The sequence below is a fragment of the Fringilla coelebs genome (genome assembly GCF_963513975.1).
Source record: "Fringilla coelebs genome assembly, chromosome: 5".
Classification (NCBI taxonomy): Eukaryota; Metazoa; Chordata; class Aves; order Passeriformes; family Fringillidae; genus Fringilla; species Fringilla coelebs.
This window is the reverse complement of record NC_140033.1, coordinates 24,388,494-24,406,047: the sequence shown is the minus strand read 5'-3', so window position 1 is coordinate 24,406,047 and position 17,554 is coordinate 24,388,494. Positions and strand designations below refer to the sequence as shown.

At 44.1% G+C, this 17,554-nt stretch overlaps 1 protein-coding gene across 2 annotated transcripts in view; it reads left to right on the top strand.

Annotated features, from left to right (window-relative positions):
- Nucleotides 1-17,554, top strand: part of ST7 (suppression of tumorigenicity 7) — a 136,122-nt gene that overhangs the window by 35,839 nt on the left and 82,729 nt on the right. Inside the window, exon 1 of one of the 2 annotated variants that reach the window (XM_084205590.1) lies at nt 4,362-4,676. The exons of the other annotated variant lie outside the window; for it this stretch is intronic. Coding sequence (XP_084061716.1) covers nt 4,655-4,676 — 22 coding nt within the window. The 5' untranslated portion in view covers nt 4,362-4,654. Of the gene's footprint in view, nt 1-4,361; nt 4,677-17,554 lie in introns of those variants that run through there. 2 annotated transcript variants of the gene reach the window in all.

The window sequence follows — 17,554 nt, the reverse complement described above, 5'->3', positions numbered from 1 at the left end:
CCTTCCTTACTCCCTGAGCTGCTCCTGGTTGTCCAGCGCAGCTCCGTGTGGAAACTCGCTGGCATTTGCACAAACATAGCACTTGAGACATTTCATTCCAGCGGGACATACCTTTCTTGGCTTGGCTTGGCTCTGAACGCTCTGTAGTCCAACCTGGCAGACCCCCCTGGACCTGTGCCCTCTGCCAGCTTTCCTGCTGGGAAGGGCTTGTCAGGGCTGTGCTCATCCCAGCTGGCCATGGTGCCTCTCTCTGCTGCCCCGGCTCCAAAGGTGCCATTTCTGGGACACTGGCTGCATTTACTGATGGAGGTGTTGGAAGCACCTCTGCACCAGGGACTCAATGGTACAGCATCAATGCAGGGTATTAGTTCTGATCACTTGGGGGGTTGTTTGTCCCTTAAATACAGGCCTCTGTGAGATCAGAAGCTGAAGTTGTTGCACCACGCTGGATTACATTGATGTAATCATGATGTCAACTTTTTCACCAAAAATGCTTGTTAAAGATAATTAGGGTCAGCGAAGTTGAGCACAGCATAAAGCCAAAGAACTGCAGTTCTGTAATATGAGCTGCAGTTTGATTTCAATTTTTTCTGGAGCATAGAAAACCACCTTACAGTATTTTGTGGGTGCCATGTTAATGAATAATCAGTGTGGCAGCTGTTGCCAGAACTGACGATACCTACAGAAGCTGGAGACTGTCACAGTGTGTGGGTTGCTGGGGGTCTCACTGCATTTTTAGGAGGGAGCTAACTAATGTTTCTGCAAGTAAAATAAATTCCTTTTGGAGGTTGCTGAATGTTGTGGAATCATTGCAGAGTCACTTGAAGGTTCCCAATAACACATTAATTGGATTAAGTTTTTCAGTGTCTTTTAAAAAAAAAATCAGTTTTCAGGCATTAAAAAACTTACAGAACAGGGGACTTAGTAAGGAAAGGCAAGTTTAACTAATGTAATAAACATTCTTACCTATCTTTGAGGCTTATTGAGAGTATCCTGTACTTCCCCTCTAGAGACTTGAAGGTGTGTGACCTGTTTCCTTGCTCTGGGGAGGATACAGGTGAGAATTCCCTTGTCAGGGTGAGCTGCTCAGGGCAGTAGGACAGGAGAACCTCTCGGGTGGGTTGGACTTATTTCCTGCTTCCAGAGTTTCTCCTGTGAAAATAGAGATTAAATGCAAAATGAAATGTTTTTCTGGTGATGAGAGAATAAAGATTTATGCTTTAGTGGATCAGCATAAGGCACATGTACAAAGCTGCCTCTGTTGGTAGCTCAGATTTCCTGCTTGCACTGTTTTTATAGAAAGAAATGACTCTAAAGCAGAAATTTACATCTGCATAAAAAATTTAATGTTTCATTATCCAGCTTCATTTTGAAAACTCAAACTGTGCTTTAGGGCTTAGACACATGTGTCCTTACAAAACAAAGTAAAATACGAGTATTATTTTTCTGCAGTGATAAGGAATAAAGAATATCTGCTCCAGGAGTGGCAGTAATTGAGAAGCACATCCCTGTCTCTGGAAAATGTGAATGTAGAGGAGACAGCTTTGCATAGCATGTATTTTTACTCCTTTAAGATTTCCTGCTAGTTTGTGGTGGAATGTATGAAAGTGCATTGTTAATTAATCTAATACTTGAACAATGTCTTGTGCACATTGTAAGCAAATCACAGCAATGCTGGCTGCAGATTTCCTTTGACATTTTATGCATACCAGTTACATTATCTTTGCTGCTGCATAAGAAAAAAAACCCATTTGTTGACCCTTTTTGCAGTATAAACCAATAGAAACACTCAGCATTGGAAACAAATCTGTAATTCTGCTAGCAAATGGAAAGGTTATGGTCTTAAAAGAGCAGTAGGCCAGAGACAGATTTTAATGCTTTCTCAAAGTCATTTGACAAAGTACTGACCTGCCAAGGCTAAGACTAATGAAATAGATTATTATGAAATCCTTCCAGAGATACTGCATGGGTTGTTTGGGCTTTTCAACTACTTATATGCGTCAGCGTACTGAGAACTTGGCAGAGGGCCTGGGCTCTGTGACACCTTCAAGGATGTCGTTGGAAAAGCCCCGAGGTTTTGTCTCTTCCTTGGAAACAATGCTGTGGGAAGGTCAGATCTGCTCATCAGAGCAGAACTTATTCTTCAGCCATTGCGGGATTTTGTTCCAGAGACCTATGTTCGAAGGTGCTTGGAGGCTTACAGATACATAATAGACCTGTTTCTTTTGTGAACTTGCCTCAGTTGCTGGGAAGTGCAGCTGCTGGAAAGTCCAGCCAGAACTTAGTCTGTTTGATGCACTGAAGCTTCTTATCAACCTGTTTTGAATGAAGGAGGTGTTAACTGCTCCAAATAGTCAAAATAACCAGTTCAGTTCTGGGAGCAGCAAAGCAAAGTCCTTGTAAGAGAATTTATGCCACTGTCATGGTCAAAGCTAAGTTGGGCATGGCTTCTTGGTGCTGTGCATCCATGCACATGATTTCAAATAATCATGGCAATTGAACAGCCAGGCTATTAATTCAGGTGCTTAAGTACAGATTTGAGGACATCTGGTTAATTTAAGACATTGTGGGTTGATTTGAGTCACTATGATTATGAGCACTGATGTCCTGTCTGCAGATGGAGACTAAAATCTGCCTGTTATAAAGTGTTATGAGATGTCTCACCACAGGATATGGCCTCTCTCCTGACTTTGTTCCAGCAATGAAATACAGGTAAATGTTGCCATGAGCTTGGTGGCCCTAAATATTTGTGTGGTGCATGCAGAACACAGAGTAACTGTTCAATGTGTGGAATGGAAAGCAAGGAAACAGCTGAAGAGCATTTTGTACCAACAGATGTACCAGGAGAGTAGCTTGGTGTGCCTTGTGGGTGCCCCCCACTGCTGTGGGAAGCACAAGGTCAGGCTCTGTACAGCCTCTTGTGCTCTTCCCTGTCTCACAGTGGGGCTCTTGGGGTCCCTAAGGATGTCTGTGAGCATACACACGCTGTGAGCTTGGGACCATATTCCCCAGGACAGAGGAGCTGGCCTGGCAGTGAACTTCTGTAGCTCTGAACCCCATATGTTACCTTGCAGTCTGTCCTTCAGGCTGCAGTGGTCCCAGCCAACACCTCCCTGGTTCCCTGTGATTCCAGCGTGCTGAGCTCCTCGGGTGGCAGGTGCTGCCAGCCCCCAGTAGTCCTTGTTTTTGTGGCCTGCTGCTCATGGTGGCATTGGGGGTTTCTGCAAACAGCACCAGCCCCCCTGGCATGCAGAGCAGCAGGAGTGTTTGGGAATGGTTAACCCACAAAAACTGAGAAATGGGATGAGGAATGATTGCTGGCCTGTAAGTGCCTCCCTTAATGGACCTGCATCTGTCTCCTTTCTCCTCATCCACCAGCAGTACTTTCCAGTGTCTGACATCTTGGGAACTGCATGTCCATGTTCAAGGAGACTTTGCAGAAACCTTCTTGGTTTTGCCCACTCTGGAGAGCCATTCTCTGGATGGCTCCCGATGTCTGGTAGCTTCCAGCCATCAGCTTCCTGCTTGGCTGCTCTCACCAACACAGGACAGGCAACTCCTTTTGTCTGTGAGAGGAGCAAGCTTAGGGCTTTGTCTGAACATTTTTCAATTACTAAATGTCAGGGAAAAAATAAGCTTAATACACTTAAAAAAATGCACTTGCAGATGCACACTAGATCTAGTTGGTTTTGAAGAATAAAGAAAAATTAAGGACAGTATTTCCTTGGTTGCTAGGATGCCTTTTTATCATTGAATTCAGTGTGCTTTGGGGTTTTTATTTTTATTTAGATGTGTGACTCATTTATTGTGATTGGAGCATTGTTACAGTGTATTCTGACAATAAATTTAAGTAAAAGAGACAGATGGCTAGCACTTTGATGGGAAAATTAGGTCTGGAGTGTAGACTGGCCTAGGAGTTTAGAATTTCTTTGAGGGAAAAATAATGAAGAGAATTTGTGATTCGGGGTTATTCTTTACTGAAAATGCTATAAGTGGCATTTACTAGGATATTTGTCCCTGAAATTTATTCTCTTTGCACGGAGATGCTTTGCGGCTGAGAAAAGCAGCACGAATTCAAGGCAGATATTTTCCTGCTAGCATTACCATCCCGGGTGGGAGCTTTAGCATCACGGAGGGAAATACATGTCTGGCTCTTTGTCCTCTGCTCCTTGTGACAAAGGAATTCCCATCTGAGTCGCTGTGCTGTGTCCAAGCCCCCTGCGAGCCTCTGGGTTAGCAGCAGTCAGTCTTTGCAGTGTCCTGACGTCATCCCGTGTGTGCATAAGCTCCGCTATTGTCTTACGGCCAGCGGGGCTGGGGATTGCAGTATCTGGTGGCCGACACCTCTTTCTGCCTGCCGCTATCACAGAAAGGACAACGGCCTGCCCTTATCACTCGGATTTAAAACAGAGGCTCCTGCTTTTTGCTTCCTGTAGAAGGACCTTCCCTGCGGTTGCAAGGAAAAGCTGTCTGCGGTGTGGAGCAGAGCAGAGCAGGAGAGAGGAGAATCTGGCAGCTTGGATAGCCTGGACTGCATTGTCTGGCTTCATGACCCCTGCTGTGTAGCAGTCTCATCCCCTCTCTCATACGCTCCCTCTGTCTTCCACTCTTTTTTCTTCTTTCCTTTTTGAAATAGCAGCATCTGGGGCGAGCCATGTTTGGCACTGAATCGTCATGTAAGTAAATGCATCCTATTTACATCCTTTTGCTGTTGAGAACAGGGCTTGTTTTATCCTTGCTGTACCCGCCACGCTTGCATTCTCTTTGCCGTAGGTCGTTGGCTAGAAGCTGTGGTCCTTGCCTGCTTATGAAGGGATGGAAGATGCTGGAGGGGAAGCATCTACCTCCTAACCGTGGGTGCATCCTCGATGCAAGCAGCAAGGCAGTGTCGGGCTGTCAGCGCTGCTGAATTCAGGCCACTGGAAGATTGGGGGAAAAGGCAGTTTTGCTTGAATGTGGCGGTTGATAAGATCGCATCTGTCAGTGATCAGGAGTTGCAGACACTTTAATGAATGCACTATTTAGATGGTGCATTTGGGGACTGAGAATGCTGCAGTATTAGATGGGCGAGAGCTGGGGGAAAGTGATTTAACCAGCAGGAAAAGACTGCTATCTCATGTCTATCTCATTTACTTCATTTTTGTCTCTGGGAGAAAAAAGGCTTCTCTGCAATTTCCCCCCCCCATCCCCCCTGTGACTGCAGAATCTGCAATTAAATTAGGTGGAATTCTAAATATGAGGTGAAAAATGCTAAAGAAAATGATTGTTTATTTTTTTTCCTTCCTCATCTTTGTGCTGGAAAATCTTAACTGAGGCAGTCTGCTGTATAATAGCAGTGCAGATGCATGTCATTGAAAGCAAGCCAATTTTGCTTCAATGGGAACAACAATTACCTACCTGGCAAATCTGGCTGCAGAGGAAGGTTGGGGGTTTATGTATAAATAATGTTGCTGGTGACAGTGTGGCTGTGTGGGGACCAGTCTGGTCCAGTGATTATCGGATGACAGAAAAACAAAAAACAGTTGGTTCATGCTGTATTTTGTGCACAAAACAGTACTGGGTGTTGAAAACATGTCTCATTTGGATATGAAGGGATGGCTTTTGTAGAGCATTGTCACATCCACCATGGTGTAATGTCTCCACACTTCTGGGCTGGGACCTGTTCTGCGGCTCATCTCTTCCCGGGATGTGATATTGTGAGGCATTGGGATGCCTCATAATTATGCCTTCCTGGCTGTCGAACCCCTTGCTCCCAAAGGGTTAATAGTTCCTGTGACCAGGCTCTGGCAGCTCCCCCCTCCTCTGCCACAACACCCAGTCAAGGTCAGGCAGCATAAGAACAAAATTTGCCTTTAGATTTCTTTTGTTTAGGGATGCATTTTTCGTGCACAGTTGTAAACATGTCTGCAGCTCTGGGTCATCAGAGCATGAACAGAGATGCCGAATGTTGTATCTGCATCTCTTCCACCCTGACAGTTCTGTGAGCCCCAGTGTCTGTGTCCGTGGGCTCTACTTCTGCAAAATGCACATGAACAGGCTTTGAGATAAAAACTGTGCCCTACCTGCCCTCTAGCAGAACACCATAGTATGCACTTGTTCATTTTCGTGGTCCTTTCTTGGTTACGAGGTGCATTGGCTGAAGTCACAGGGGTTGTGCACCAGGAGGTATGGCTGCCTTTGTTTCCATGGTTCCCACAATTTAGAAAAGGGCAATGGGAGCATCCATATCAGCCACTGCCTGTTTCCCAGAAGAGTCTAGAAACATTTCTTCCTTTTAAAAATGGGATTAAACAGAACATGGCTTGTTGCCGTAGATTTGAGCAGAGGCTACGGTCAGTCTCTGCCTGAACTCTCTGGCCAGATGAAGAGGAAGGCAGTGTGGTGGCCAACTCCCCTGTGCCTCTGCTCGGGCCTGAGCTCCTGCCCAAGAGTTCCTGTTCAGGCTGGACAGGGCTGTCCCTTTGCCTGCTGCTGCCAGGTGCTGGCAGGCAGGAGGAGAGCGGGGTCACTGGTGCCGCCCCGCTCACCTGCCTGCGCAGGTCAGTGCTCGCCTAACCAGCCCTGCCCTCGCCGCTGCTGGGGGAACAGAGGCTTTGCTTTCAAAGAAAGAAGGTTGTATCAAAATTACTTCAGTCAAAACGCTAAGAGGTTTTCTGTCTTCCCTCTCCTCCTGTCTTCTTCATATTTCCAGGCTCTCAAATGATAACAGTGCTACTAATTGTTAATGTTTCTGTCTGGCTAGAGCATCAGATAAGACAAAAAAGAGTCAGCATTATTTGGACATTGGAAATAGGACAGAAGCCATTGCTGCTGTTGTCTGAAAAGCATGAAATGAGAAGATTACAGTTTTTTTAATCCTTCTGTTTACCCTTAGTATTTAGGGTTTTATTTCTCTCTGCTTTGATTAAAAAGCCAAGAGAAATGGTCAGAAGCAAATACTGGTTCAGAACCTTTAGTCTGACTCAGTATCAAAATATTTTAAATGTCAAAACAACTCCCCTTTGGCAATTCTGTTTTTTTCTTTTTGCTTTTAGCAGCAGTTAGAAGGGCAGTAAAAGATAGTCTGAGAGTCTTTGTAGGAACAGGCATCTGCTTATCACCTCCTGGATGCAGGGAAAGACAAACAGACGGTGACAGCAGCCCATAAAGGGGGGATAAGGCAGCAGGCAATGCATAAACAGCTGCTGACACTCCCAGTGAGTGAGTGAGCAAGCATAGAGTGTGCAAAGCAAAAACCCAAGAAGTGTCTGTGCAAGGGCACTGTGGGAGGGCAGGGTAGTTGCTGTGGGGTCGGGGTCAGTATTTTCCATTGGTCATATGTTCTTTCTATAATCCTCACAGGAAACATATGTGCCAGAGACCCTTCTTCACATGCACTGCCAGGGAGGTGTGGAGGGCTGTGTGCATGGGGGGCAGCTTTTCAGCCCGTGCCACCACTCCTCCTGACCTGAAAGATTTGTCTGCTTACCATAATCATTTCACATTCTGTAGGAGGTAATCTGGTTTGATAAAAATTGAGAATTAAGTCTTTTTAAAGGTGAAATGGTGTTGTAAGGCTGCACCAGAGCAGAGAAGTGGTGCACCTCTGAACAAGTGACGGGGTGGTCCCCACAAATAGAACACCCTCATCTCAGGGGGAAGAGCCCAGCAGAAAAAACCAGCAAGCATCCCTTGTCTAACTAGGAATAATGGCAGTTGCAGGCCTCCTGGAGAGACAACAGAGGCACAAATCAAACTGAGCTGTGAGAGCAGCCCGGTTCGGTGAGGCTTGCCAGTGCTGGGAGAGGTCAGGGGAATGCAGCTCCATCACATCTGACTGTATTGGTAAGGAGTAGGACAGGATGCAGTTTAGAGTCTGTGAAACAACTGGAGAGGCTCAGAGAGCCATTTCATGCATGTCTGAGAATATGCACCCTGTGTGCTTCACCTACCCAGAAGAACTCAGAAGGAAGCTGCAAGGAAAGGATTCACACAGTGGAGCCCATGGAGCTTGCCCCAGCGCTGTTACAAGGACCCAGGTGTGTGCTGTGAAAGCCCCAGGTGATGTTCTCAGCACTGCTGCATTTCTTCATGCTGGGCCCTTGTAACCCAGCAGCAGGACTACACTGTGAGGGTTATGGGGGATGTCTGGGAAATGCTCTTCCAGCCTGGGCTCTTTGGGAGACGCTCATGTTGGTCCCTGCCTGGTAGATCAGCAGCTGTACTCTGGGAAGCAGAAGGACTCAAACAAAGGAGAGCTGACCAAAGGGCCAGAGCAACACAAAACCAAATGGAAAGTGGAGCTTTCCTCTGCTGCAAGGTTGATGCTAGAAGGCTGCTCTCTGTGGGGAGGCTGAGGACTGCTGTGGGGAATGGGAAACCTTGCTCACTTAAATGTGCCAGGAAGAGCTTCTGTGCTTGTGTAGGCTCACTCTACTGTCTTCTGCTCTGTCTGTTCAGGAACTGCTTTTGTTCCTAGGCACTTTTCCCCCCAAACTTTCTTTCAGCCAAAATGCAACAAATGGTAACGGTTACACCAAGATAAGTGATTTTATGGCATGAGAGAAGTAAGTAGTCTTATAAACTTGTGCAAAACAGCAGCAGCCAGCAGTAGAGAAATGGGAGATCTTGGCATCAAACATGGAGATGAAGGACAATCTGACTGGCATCTGATTGCCATCCTGGGTGATGTGCCTGCCTCCTCTTTTCCCAGCACTGGTACTCATCCCAGTTGTTGGAGAACCAACCAAAACCTGACCACTCCTGCAGGTTTTGAGCATGTTGGCTCTGCCAGCTGGTCCATGGGGTGGTAGATGAGCAGCAGCACAAGGAAGGGTGGGACATGACTGTGGAAGTTCTGGTGGGAGATAGCAGTCTTGGTGAGACTGGGCTCCACTGACAGTGGATGACCAAAATGCTCCTTTTTTGAGCATAAACAGCCCACTGCCATCCTAAAAGGCTGAGTGCAGTAAGTACAGCTACAATTCCTCAATGATGTTATGCTGGTTTCTAAGGCAACAGTATGCCAAAGAGAGGTTACAGAAAGTACCAGAAGTTGTAACTTTATACCAATATATCTAGCTGCTGAGGTTCCTGTTGTTCCCTGTAGAGTCAGAGCTGGTGAAAATATTGCAGAACCAGGTCAAAAAGAGGCTTAGCTACACCACTGTCAAATGCCAGAATAAACCTGGGTTATGAAAGGGGTTGAGGTTACAGGAGCTCTAATAACTTGACAAATTCATCAGTGAAATTTCAAGATACTTAGAGAGAAAATGTAGTCTCACATCCCACTTACAGTAGATTTTGAGGATTGACTGCGTGCTAGTATTTTACTTTCTAAATTAATGGTTTTTTAAAAAATACAAACCTGAGATAAGAGAGGGTTCTCTAAACTCCTTTAGGTACCACACCTTATTAGGTGCCTGAGATGTGGTCTCCAAAAGGCTTGACTGCATGCTCAGGAGGACAGGGGCTTGAAGCTCAGCCCTCCAACTCAGGCAGCACCACTGGCAATTCGAACTCACTGTGCTGAGCTGTTCACAAGCAGGCAGCTGTCATGAGAGTTTAAGTGCACCTTGCCCTTTCTTTCTCCAAAAACAAAAAGTGAGCTGAGACATCTCACAGGCTGGATATGACTCATGAATTTGATAGTTTTTGGTGGTTTGTCTCTTGCAGCCCTGGATCACCTTTCCTGTCTCATTGGTTTAGAAGTTGCAAGGTACTGATGTAAAGTTACTGAATACAGTTATGGTCTCCCAGGCAGCTGTGTCCACACAGCTTCTGGAATGGGGAAGAAATCTGAAGGTACATGAAGGGAATTTGACAAGCTTTTCTTCAGCTTGTCAAATTTTTTGGTCCTCGCCATTAGCTAAAAGCATGAGCTATAATTAGTGGAAGACTCTGTAAATGATCAAAGATGACAAAAGGTCTTTGAGATTTAAAACAAAAATTGTAGAATAGTTTAGACTTGAAGGGACCAGCAGCCTCCTCAGAGCAGGACCAATCTCCTAGTTAGAGCCAGTGACAGATACGAGCTCAATCAATCTGCATATTTGCAAAATGGCGTGAGATCAAAACAAACTTCAGCTTTGACCAGTGTAATTTACAGGACCAGAAATAGGGAAGGATCTTTATGACCAAGGACGCCTGAAAGATTATTAGAGTCCCTTTGGGCTGTGTGACCCAAATAGGAAGAGCAGTACATGCAGTGAAGACTCTGTCGTACTTTTTGAGCTGGGGTAGAAGCAGTAGTGTTTCATGTAATTTGGGGATAATTAATGGGTATGCCTAGCAAAAAAATTTATTCACAGAAGAATCTAAGCCATCTCTTTTCATCTGTGCTCAAACGCCCTGCTTGATCCCTGAAGCACCTGTCTGCTTCAGGGAAGCAGGAGAAGGTCTGTGAAGTGCTATGAGAAAAGCATGTGGAATACATGTGGAATACACAGTATTCCAGATTTTCTAGATTAATGGATTTCTTTTCTTTTGGTGAAAATCACTTTGATGTGACATCACTGTTTAGACCCTTTTATATGAAGGTCACTGTGTATAATATGAAATGACAAGATCTTAAAAATGGCAATATGTTCCCATTTGAAAAGGATAAGATGCTGTATTAACCAAATAAGTTGGACAACTACAGGGAGAAACACTTGCTACCCACAGTCTGGAGGACCTCAGTGAAAAATTGGCTGACTTTGGTGTGTTTGGTCAACGTGAAACCTACACTAAGAGATCAATTTAAGATGCCTAGAAACTGGGAGTAGAACAGAACCCATATTCTAGACCAGAAATGTGCCGTTGCTTCCCAGAATTAGATGGAAAGTATTTCAGAACTTCTTAGGGCTCCCAAAAATTTCATTTGGAACTGGTATCTTGAGGTGTTTTGATCAGTACAGGAGAAGGGAAATTCTTGTGAAACTACATGTCAGTGATACAAAAAGTATGATATTTCTGACCTCCTTTGGCTGGGAAGGTTCCATGCATGCTTTGAGAGAGATGCTGAGCAGACCCTTAAAACGTGCTAGATCATGTTTCAGCCTAGAGCAGGAGCCTAAGGTGAAAATGACACAAAATCAGTGAGCTTGTGAGAGAAAATATATAGCTATACTTGGGGCTTTCCACATTTCTATAGCCTTTAGGCAGCTCTTTTAAAGGTTTGACTGAGCAGGGAAGACGGATGAGAGAGAGGGTAAGAATGAGCTCTAGAAGAAAGTGCCTTGTACTCAAAAGGTCTGTAGCCTAAAAAGCCATGAGGAGGTTTTGAAGATGGTCAGTGGAAAGATTAGCTATCTCCCTTTACCTCTCCTGTTTACCATGCCACTCATGAGCCCAGTGACTTTGTAATTTGCAGTGATGATATAATTTCATATATGTCATCACTCTAGCAAATGCCAGCTTTCATGTTACCACTAGGAACTAGTCTTGGAAAGCTGTGGTGCAGAATTTGGATTTCCTGCTGCACTCTCTTGAGTGTGGAAGTACACATATGATAGTACATGAAGAAGTTTTAAGAGGATATAGTCTTGATGTTGATGAGTTGTGGTTATGCAAGTGCAGCAAAAGGAAAATGTATTCAGCTACATATTTTAAAAGTTCCTGGATGGGAGTAGAAAAGGGAGACCAGTTTTTTTTTATTTCATTTGCTAGCTGCATTTTTTTAACAGCCAAGTAAGGGATTCTGTGATGAGGACACCACTAGAAAGCAAGTTCTGAGAGGAAGGGCCTCTATTACAACTCCAGGGAGGTCAGAAAATGGCAGCAGATTCCACTTGTAAGACCTCTGCTACAAGAGAAAGAAAAGCTGCTGTAAGAAGATACCATCCAGGCAGAACCTCAATTATATAAATCAGTGGCTTACAGATACCTAACAAGAGTCACACTGATTCTGAACTGACTTAGCACAATGAAAATAGTGTTGGTCACAAAAGAAAAAAGCATCCTGATAAGAAATACTGAGAGATGCTAAAAATACACATTTAACATATACTAAAAGAGCTGAATGTGGAAAATATTGCACCACTAACCTTTTTTCCTGTCAGCTGCACTCATTACTGTCATTAGTAAGGTACCTAGGACTGTTGCAGTGGCAACAGTAAATTGTGCCGCTGTATTTTCATCAGGGTAGGTAATCATGAGTCATTCAAACCATCTGCTAATAAAACACTCTCAGACTGCTTAGGTTATCAAAGAGAATAAAGTAGCTGAGAAATGTCAAATTAGCTGGCAAAGAAGCATGGCAAATTTTGTGTGAAGATCCCATGTGCTTTGTCATCCACTCAGACATGAGGCCAGGCAGTCCATCTGTTTTATAGGCTGTGAGTGGACACAGAGGTCTGCTAAGGGTTAAATGAGCTGGAGAAAGCATTCCTCTGACTCTGGAACATGTATCAGCCTGACTATTCTCTTCATCCTCTGCTGCTTGCATGGTCTGCAGTGATAACTCCAGATAAGCTGTACAGAGCAGAGAGGATGATAATCACGCTGCCTGTGTGATTGGATGGAGAAAAGCTCCAAATGATGGAAGTGAGCAGACAGATAAAAAGCAGCAAGATCTGAACTGTAAGCGTCACAATCAAGAGTGGAAGTTCCTCCAGGAATCCACCCATGTGTGAGAGGCATGATGCACAAACCTCACCCAGGAGGATATGGTGTCCTTGGTCACAGGACAGAAGAGCAATTCCGTGCCAGTACAAACAGGAGCAGATTCCCCTACAACTACTGACCTGTTGGAGATGCCTCTCTGAGAGTTTGGATTGTTCTGATAGTGCAAGGAGATAGCAGTGGGATGAAGGATTCTCAGGTGTGTTAAATAAGACGTACTACATCAGCTTTAGTCTCATTTGCAGTTACCACATCCTGGTGGGACTAGGGCATGTTGCCTCAGCCCATAGGGATACAGCAGCTAGGATAACAAAGACACTAAGTGGCCTGCTCAGGATAAAGCTCTAGTGGTCTGTCACAGGGGAGGTCCCAGAGAGAATGGACATTCAAAGGCCTTTGCACGAGGCCTTTTCTAAACTTACCTTTATAGGTATGAATATTTTCACACCTGGGCTTCTTGCTGTGTTAGGCTACCCATCCACAGCAGGGAGGTGGCCCTGCTGCAGGCATTGCACATCACAGTGACCGTCTGGATGCAGATGGTTCATGTGGTTGCTCTGGGGCATTGCATGTATGCTAATGGCTTAGAGTCTCTGTGGGGTTTGGCTGCCTGTCAGAGAGGAATGAAGCTGTAGATTTCAAACCAGTGCTCTGTACTGCAGCAGTTCGGTGAGCTACGTGCTCGGCATTTAGTTAGGTTATGTCTGTTTGTGCGTCTGTAGTGACATTCAATTAATTCTCCCATAAAATACAGATAAATATTCACACAGAATTGTACAAAAAGATAAAAAAAAGGGGCTCGTGTTTGTACTTGCCATCCTTAATAGTATCCCCTTAAACAGAGAGGCTCCCCTGAGGGAACAAAGCAATATGAGTCTCTAATGTGGAACGTCAGTGCAGCCGCTGTCACTGTCGAATGAGGCGCTGCAGGCAGCAGCTGCTGTCTGCAGGCTGGCAGCAAATATGGGTGTCTGCATTTGCAGCTATTCTCCCCTAGGCCACGGCTTTGTATGTACTCCTGATTTGGTTTGGTTTACAGAGGAAGAAAGAAGTGTCTTTATGTCATTGAACAATGTAGCTATGGACAATGGTGTTAAAACGAAATCTGCCAGTTTTTGTTTATGTATGTAATTTGTGTGTACATTTATCTATTTATTTATTTCTTTTACTTTGACAGCTGGTATTAGTTAAAGCTACAACTGCTTTGTTTTTAACAGACTAGTTTAGTGAAATCTAAGCAGTTTTTTCCCAGCGAAGGAAAGCCTGAAGCTGTCTCACTATATAGCATATCATTGCTGATGAGAAGCTGTGGTCTTCCTGCTTCTTGCAAGAGGGTTCAGTACCCTGGCAGGCAGTAAGTCTTGTTATTCTTGTCTGTCAGTATGCCAGAAGTTTACATAAATACAAAAGTGGACTGTCCTTTCATCTCCAGAAACATTTCACACATACTGACACAACAGGGGTGGAGATGTCTCAGAGATGCCATGGGTAAGCCTGCATTGCAGCTGACTTAGGTGCTTGCTGCCTTGTGTACAAGTCAGGGGAGATCATTGTGCCAAGGTGGCTTTCAGAAACTGGAATTGCATCTCTGAAAATCATCTGCTGGATGTAGCAAATTGCTTTCTAGGGATTTTTGGTTGTTCGTTTGGTTTTTTTAATTGGCTAAAATCTGTCCATTAGTCCTGTCTTTATTTCTGAAGTTCAGTCTGAAAATACCTTTCAAAGAAAAAGATGCAGAGCTATTTCAACAGTTAAATTCTAAAACTGAATCACAGTTTTTTGTCTGTCCTTTTGCGTTCTAATATCCAAACTCACAGAATTGGTCTGATTTGAATAATTTTGAAGAAAAAAATGAGAACAGCCAGTCAAATAATAGATAAAGTTTTCAGTGGTTATAGCCAGAATGAAATCTAATAAAAATAAACTTTTTAACAGTAATCTAAGACTAATATTACTCTATAAACGACCTGAAAGGAGGCTTAGTTAGGTGGGGGTTGGCTTCTTCTCTGAGGCAACCAGTGACGGGATAAGAGGAAATCTCAAGCCAGGTCTCAAGCCTGGGCCAGGGGAGGTTCAAATTGGACATCAGGGAGAATTTGTTCATGGAAAGCACTGGAATGGGCTGTCCATGGAGATGGTGGAGTCACCATGCCTGAAGGGGTTCAGGAAATGGCTGGACATGGCACTTAGTGCTATGGTTAAGTTGATAAGGTAGAGATCAGTGGACAAAGGTTGGACTCAATCATCTTGAAGGTCTTTTCCAACCTAAATGATTCTGTGATTCTGTGAAGAAATATTTTTAACATTATAAAAATTACCTTATTTTCCAACATTTCATTTGCTTTCATTCTTTGCAAGAAGAATAGAGAGCTTGCTATAAGCAAAAGTAGAGGTAACTGCCTTTGTTCTTCATAAAGTAGCTTTTTCCAGGGCCTTATAAATGAGTGTCCAAGGTAAAAAACAACCTTCATAGGCTCAAGTTTTATCTTTGAAAATTATTTCACACCAGCTAGTAGGACACTAATGTGTAAAAAGCATCAAGAACAGCAGTTGTTGCACTGCAGTTGAGTTTTGTGGGTTGGTCATTTGCAGCTGGTCACCTTTTCTTTTGGGACAGCATATCAAGGTGGGTTTGAGCAATGAGCAAGTTGTACTAAATGGGTATTGAAAGTCTTTGTGCTGGGTTCTTAAGAGTTTAGGCTGATTCATGAGATCAATCTTTTCTGTGATTGCTATTCTCAAAAATAGTACATTAGCTCTTACAAGGTTTTTCTGGGTGTGTTCTTACTTAGGTTTAAATAAAACTATGTCTTTTAAAAAGAAGTTTAATTAAGATTGTGTAAAAACCCTACAGATTCTCAATTAGGACTAGACTGAGTTAAAAGGGTGTGGTTTTAAGGTTCACTGAAGTAATTCCTTAGCTAAAATGAGAAAGTACATGAGCTACTGTACAGGAATATACATACTGCATCAAAACATGCATGCAGGCAGGTCAATTTACTTGCAGTAATATTAGAGTAAAAATGACAATCTGTTTTATTGTTTTTGTTTATAATGCCTTTCATGAGACTCCTTGCAGTTTTCAGAAATTCAAGATGAAATACCACCTTGTTTCCTGTGCTCTCAGGTTTCTTGACAAGCAGGAATGACCCCTGAAAAAGGGTTTGAAGTTCACATCTGACAAAGATGAACTGCGGTTTCTAACCATAACAAATTAATAACTTTGTTTTCTTTCATCTTGCTGCTGTGCAGTCAGCCCTTTGGTGCCATTTCTGCAAAGCTAATCATACATGTATTTGGAGGATGCCAAGAAAACAGGTACTAGGAACTTAATTGCCCATCCCATGTATAGGCCATCCTTCCCTTAGGTGCTTGCTGGTGGGGAGGCCTAGAGACATCTCTCTTGATCCATAGTGGCAGAGCATCAACAATCCTGAGAGCATGAGATGAGAAGGGCTCCCTTTTTGAGGATGTTATCTGTAGTAGCCAGCACTTAAGCCATTGTCCAAGGTAGTATTTTATACAGAGCAGCCTACTTTTTATGTACTCTTCAGAAGCTAAATACTAAACTTGAGCTAGTTTTAAACTTACGAGATTCTGACAAAAACAGGAACTGAGCACAAAATACATTTTGCAAGCTGTTGCAAAATCAGTCACAGGTGGCTGATCTGAGGAGACTGAAATAAACTGTAGAGAGTGGTTGGAAAGCTGAAGGAAGAGGTCAGATCATCAGTTTTCTTAAATAGCAAGGAAATTGAGGTGGGATGAGCTAGAAGAGAGAGGGAAGTCTGCAACACAGAAGATCCTGGAACAGTAAATTCTCGAATTGGGAATGATTTGGCAAGTAAGAGCTAAAATCTCATATGCCAGATAGATATGTGTGCTGTGTATGTGTAAGAGAGGGGGGAGAAAGGGAGAGTGAGGGGAGCAGATATGAACAGTTTTGATGGCAGCTTTCTTAATCCTTCCCATCCTTCTTTAAAGAATGCTGCCATTCCCATGAAGAAACCAAGAGACATCCTTAAAATGTAAAATAGAAATGGTTGAAAATGCTATTTGAGGCCATTTTAGAAATTGAAAACAGGCCATCAGTCTCCCTTTATTCCAGTATCTAGATGAGAAGGTGGGTGGCAGATGATTTGCCTTACTAAATTATATCACACTGTTCTTAACTGGCAGAGGAACAAGAATTCATCATGTCCATAGAACCCTGCTCTTGCTTGGGGTGGGAAGATGGGGCAGGGTCTCTGGGACTGGGATGGTTCTAGGAGCTGCAATGAGTGAGATGATCCAGGGTTGGAGGGGTGGACACAGCTCCTACTTTATTTTCAAATCTTTTAGAGTTTGGAGTGGTAGCAGGCTCTGTTTTCCTTCCCTGATAATGGCTGATGCTTTCCTCTGTGATTTTCTCTAGGTCTGTCAATCTTGACTGTGGTCTGTTTTACTGAAAGTGCCAATTAAGTGGCTGAGCATTTGCTTTGCTTCCCAGATGGTTCCCTCTCCAGCAGGGGAAGCAGTCTGTGCTGTAGGAGAGAGCACAGCCCGGGCTGTGATGTTGCTCCCAGGTCGCTCAGGCAGTTAGCGGTGGGATGTGCATTAACAGCGCAGCGAGCAGCAAGGGGCAGAACTGGGGCCAGGTGGGAGCTGGGGACAAGAGGAACCACCTGATGCTGTTTTGTGGGAGCCTCACTTGCTCCTAATCCCCCTGGCTGTTCAGCCCTGATGGTAGCAGTAAGCCTGGGTACCAGCTGTGCCTTCCCATGGGCTGCCATGCTATTTTCAGCTGCTGTAAAAATGAGGTATTTCCATTTTATTCCATTCTCTAATGAACACAAGATGCATTTATGCCCTACATATTGATGCCTCCCCTCATTTTAGCTCCATTTCTTCCTTTAGGTCTAGCACCTTGTAGTTCAGGGAAAATAACTGAAAGTATCTGCTTATTGACAAGATCTCCTGCAGCTTCCAGCTG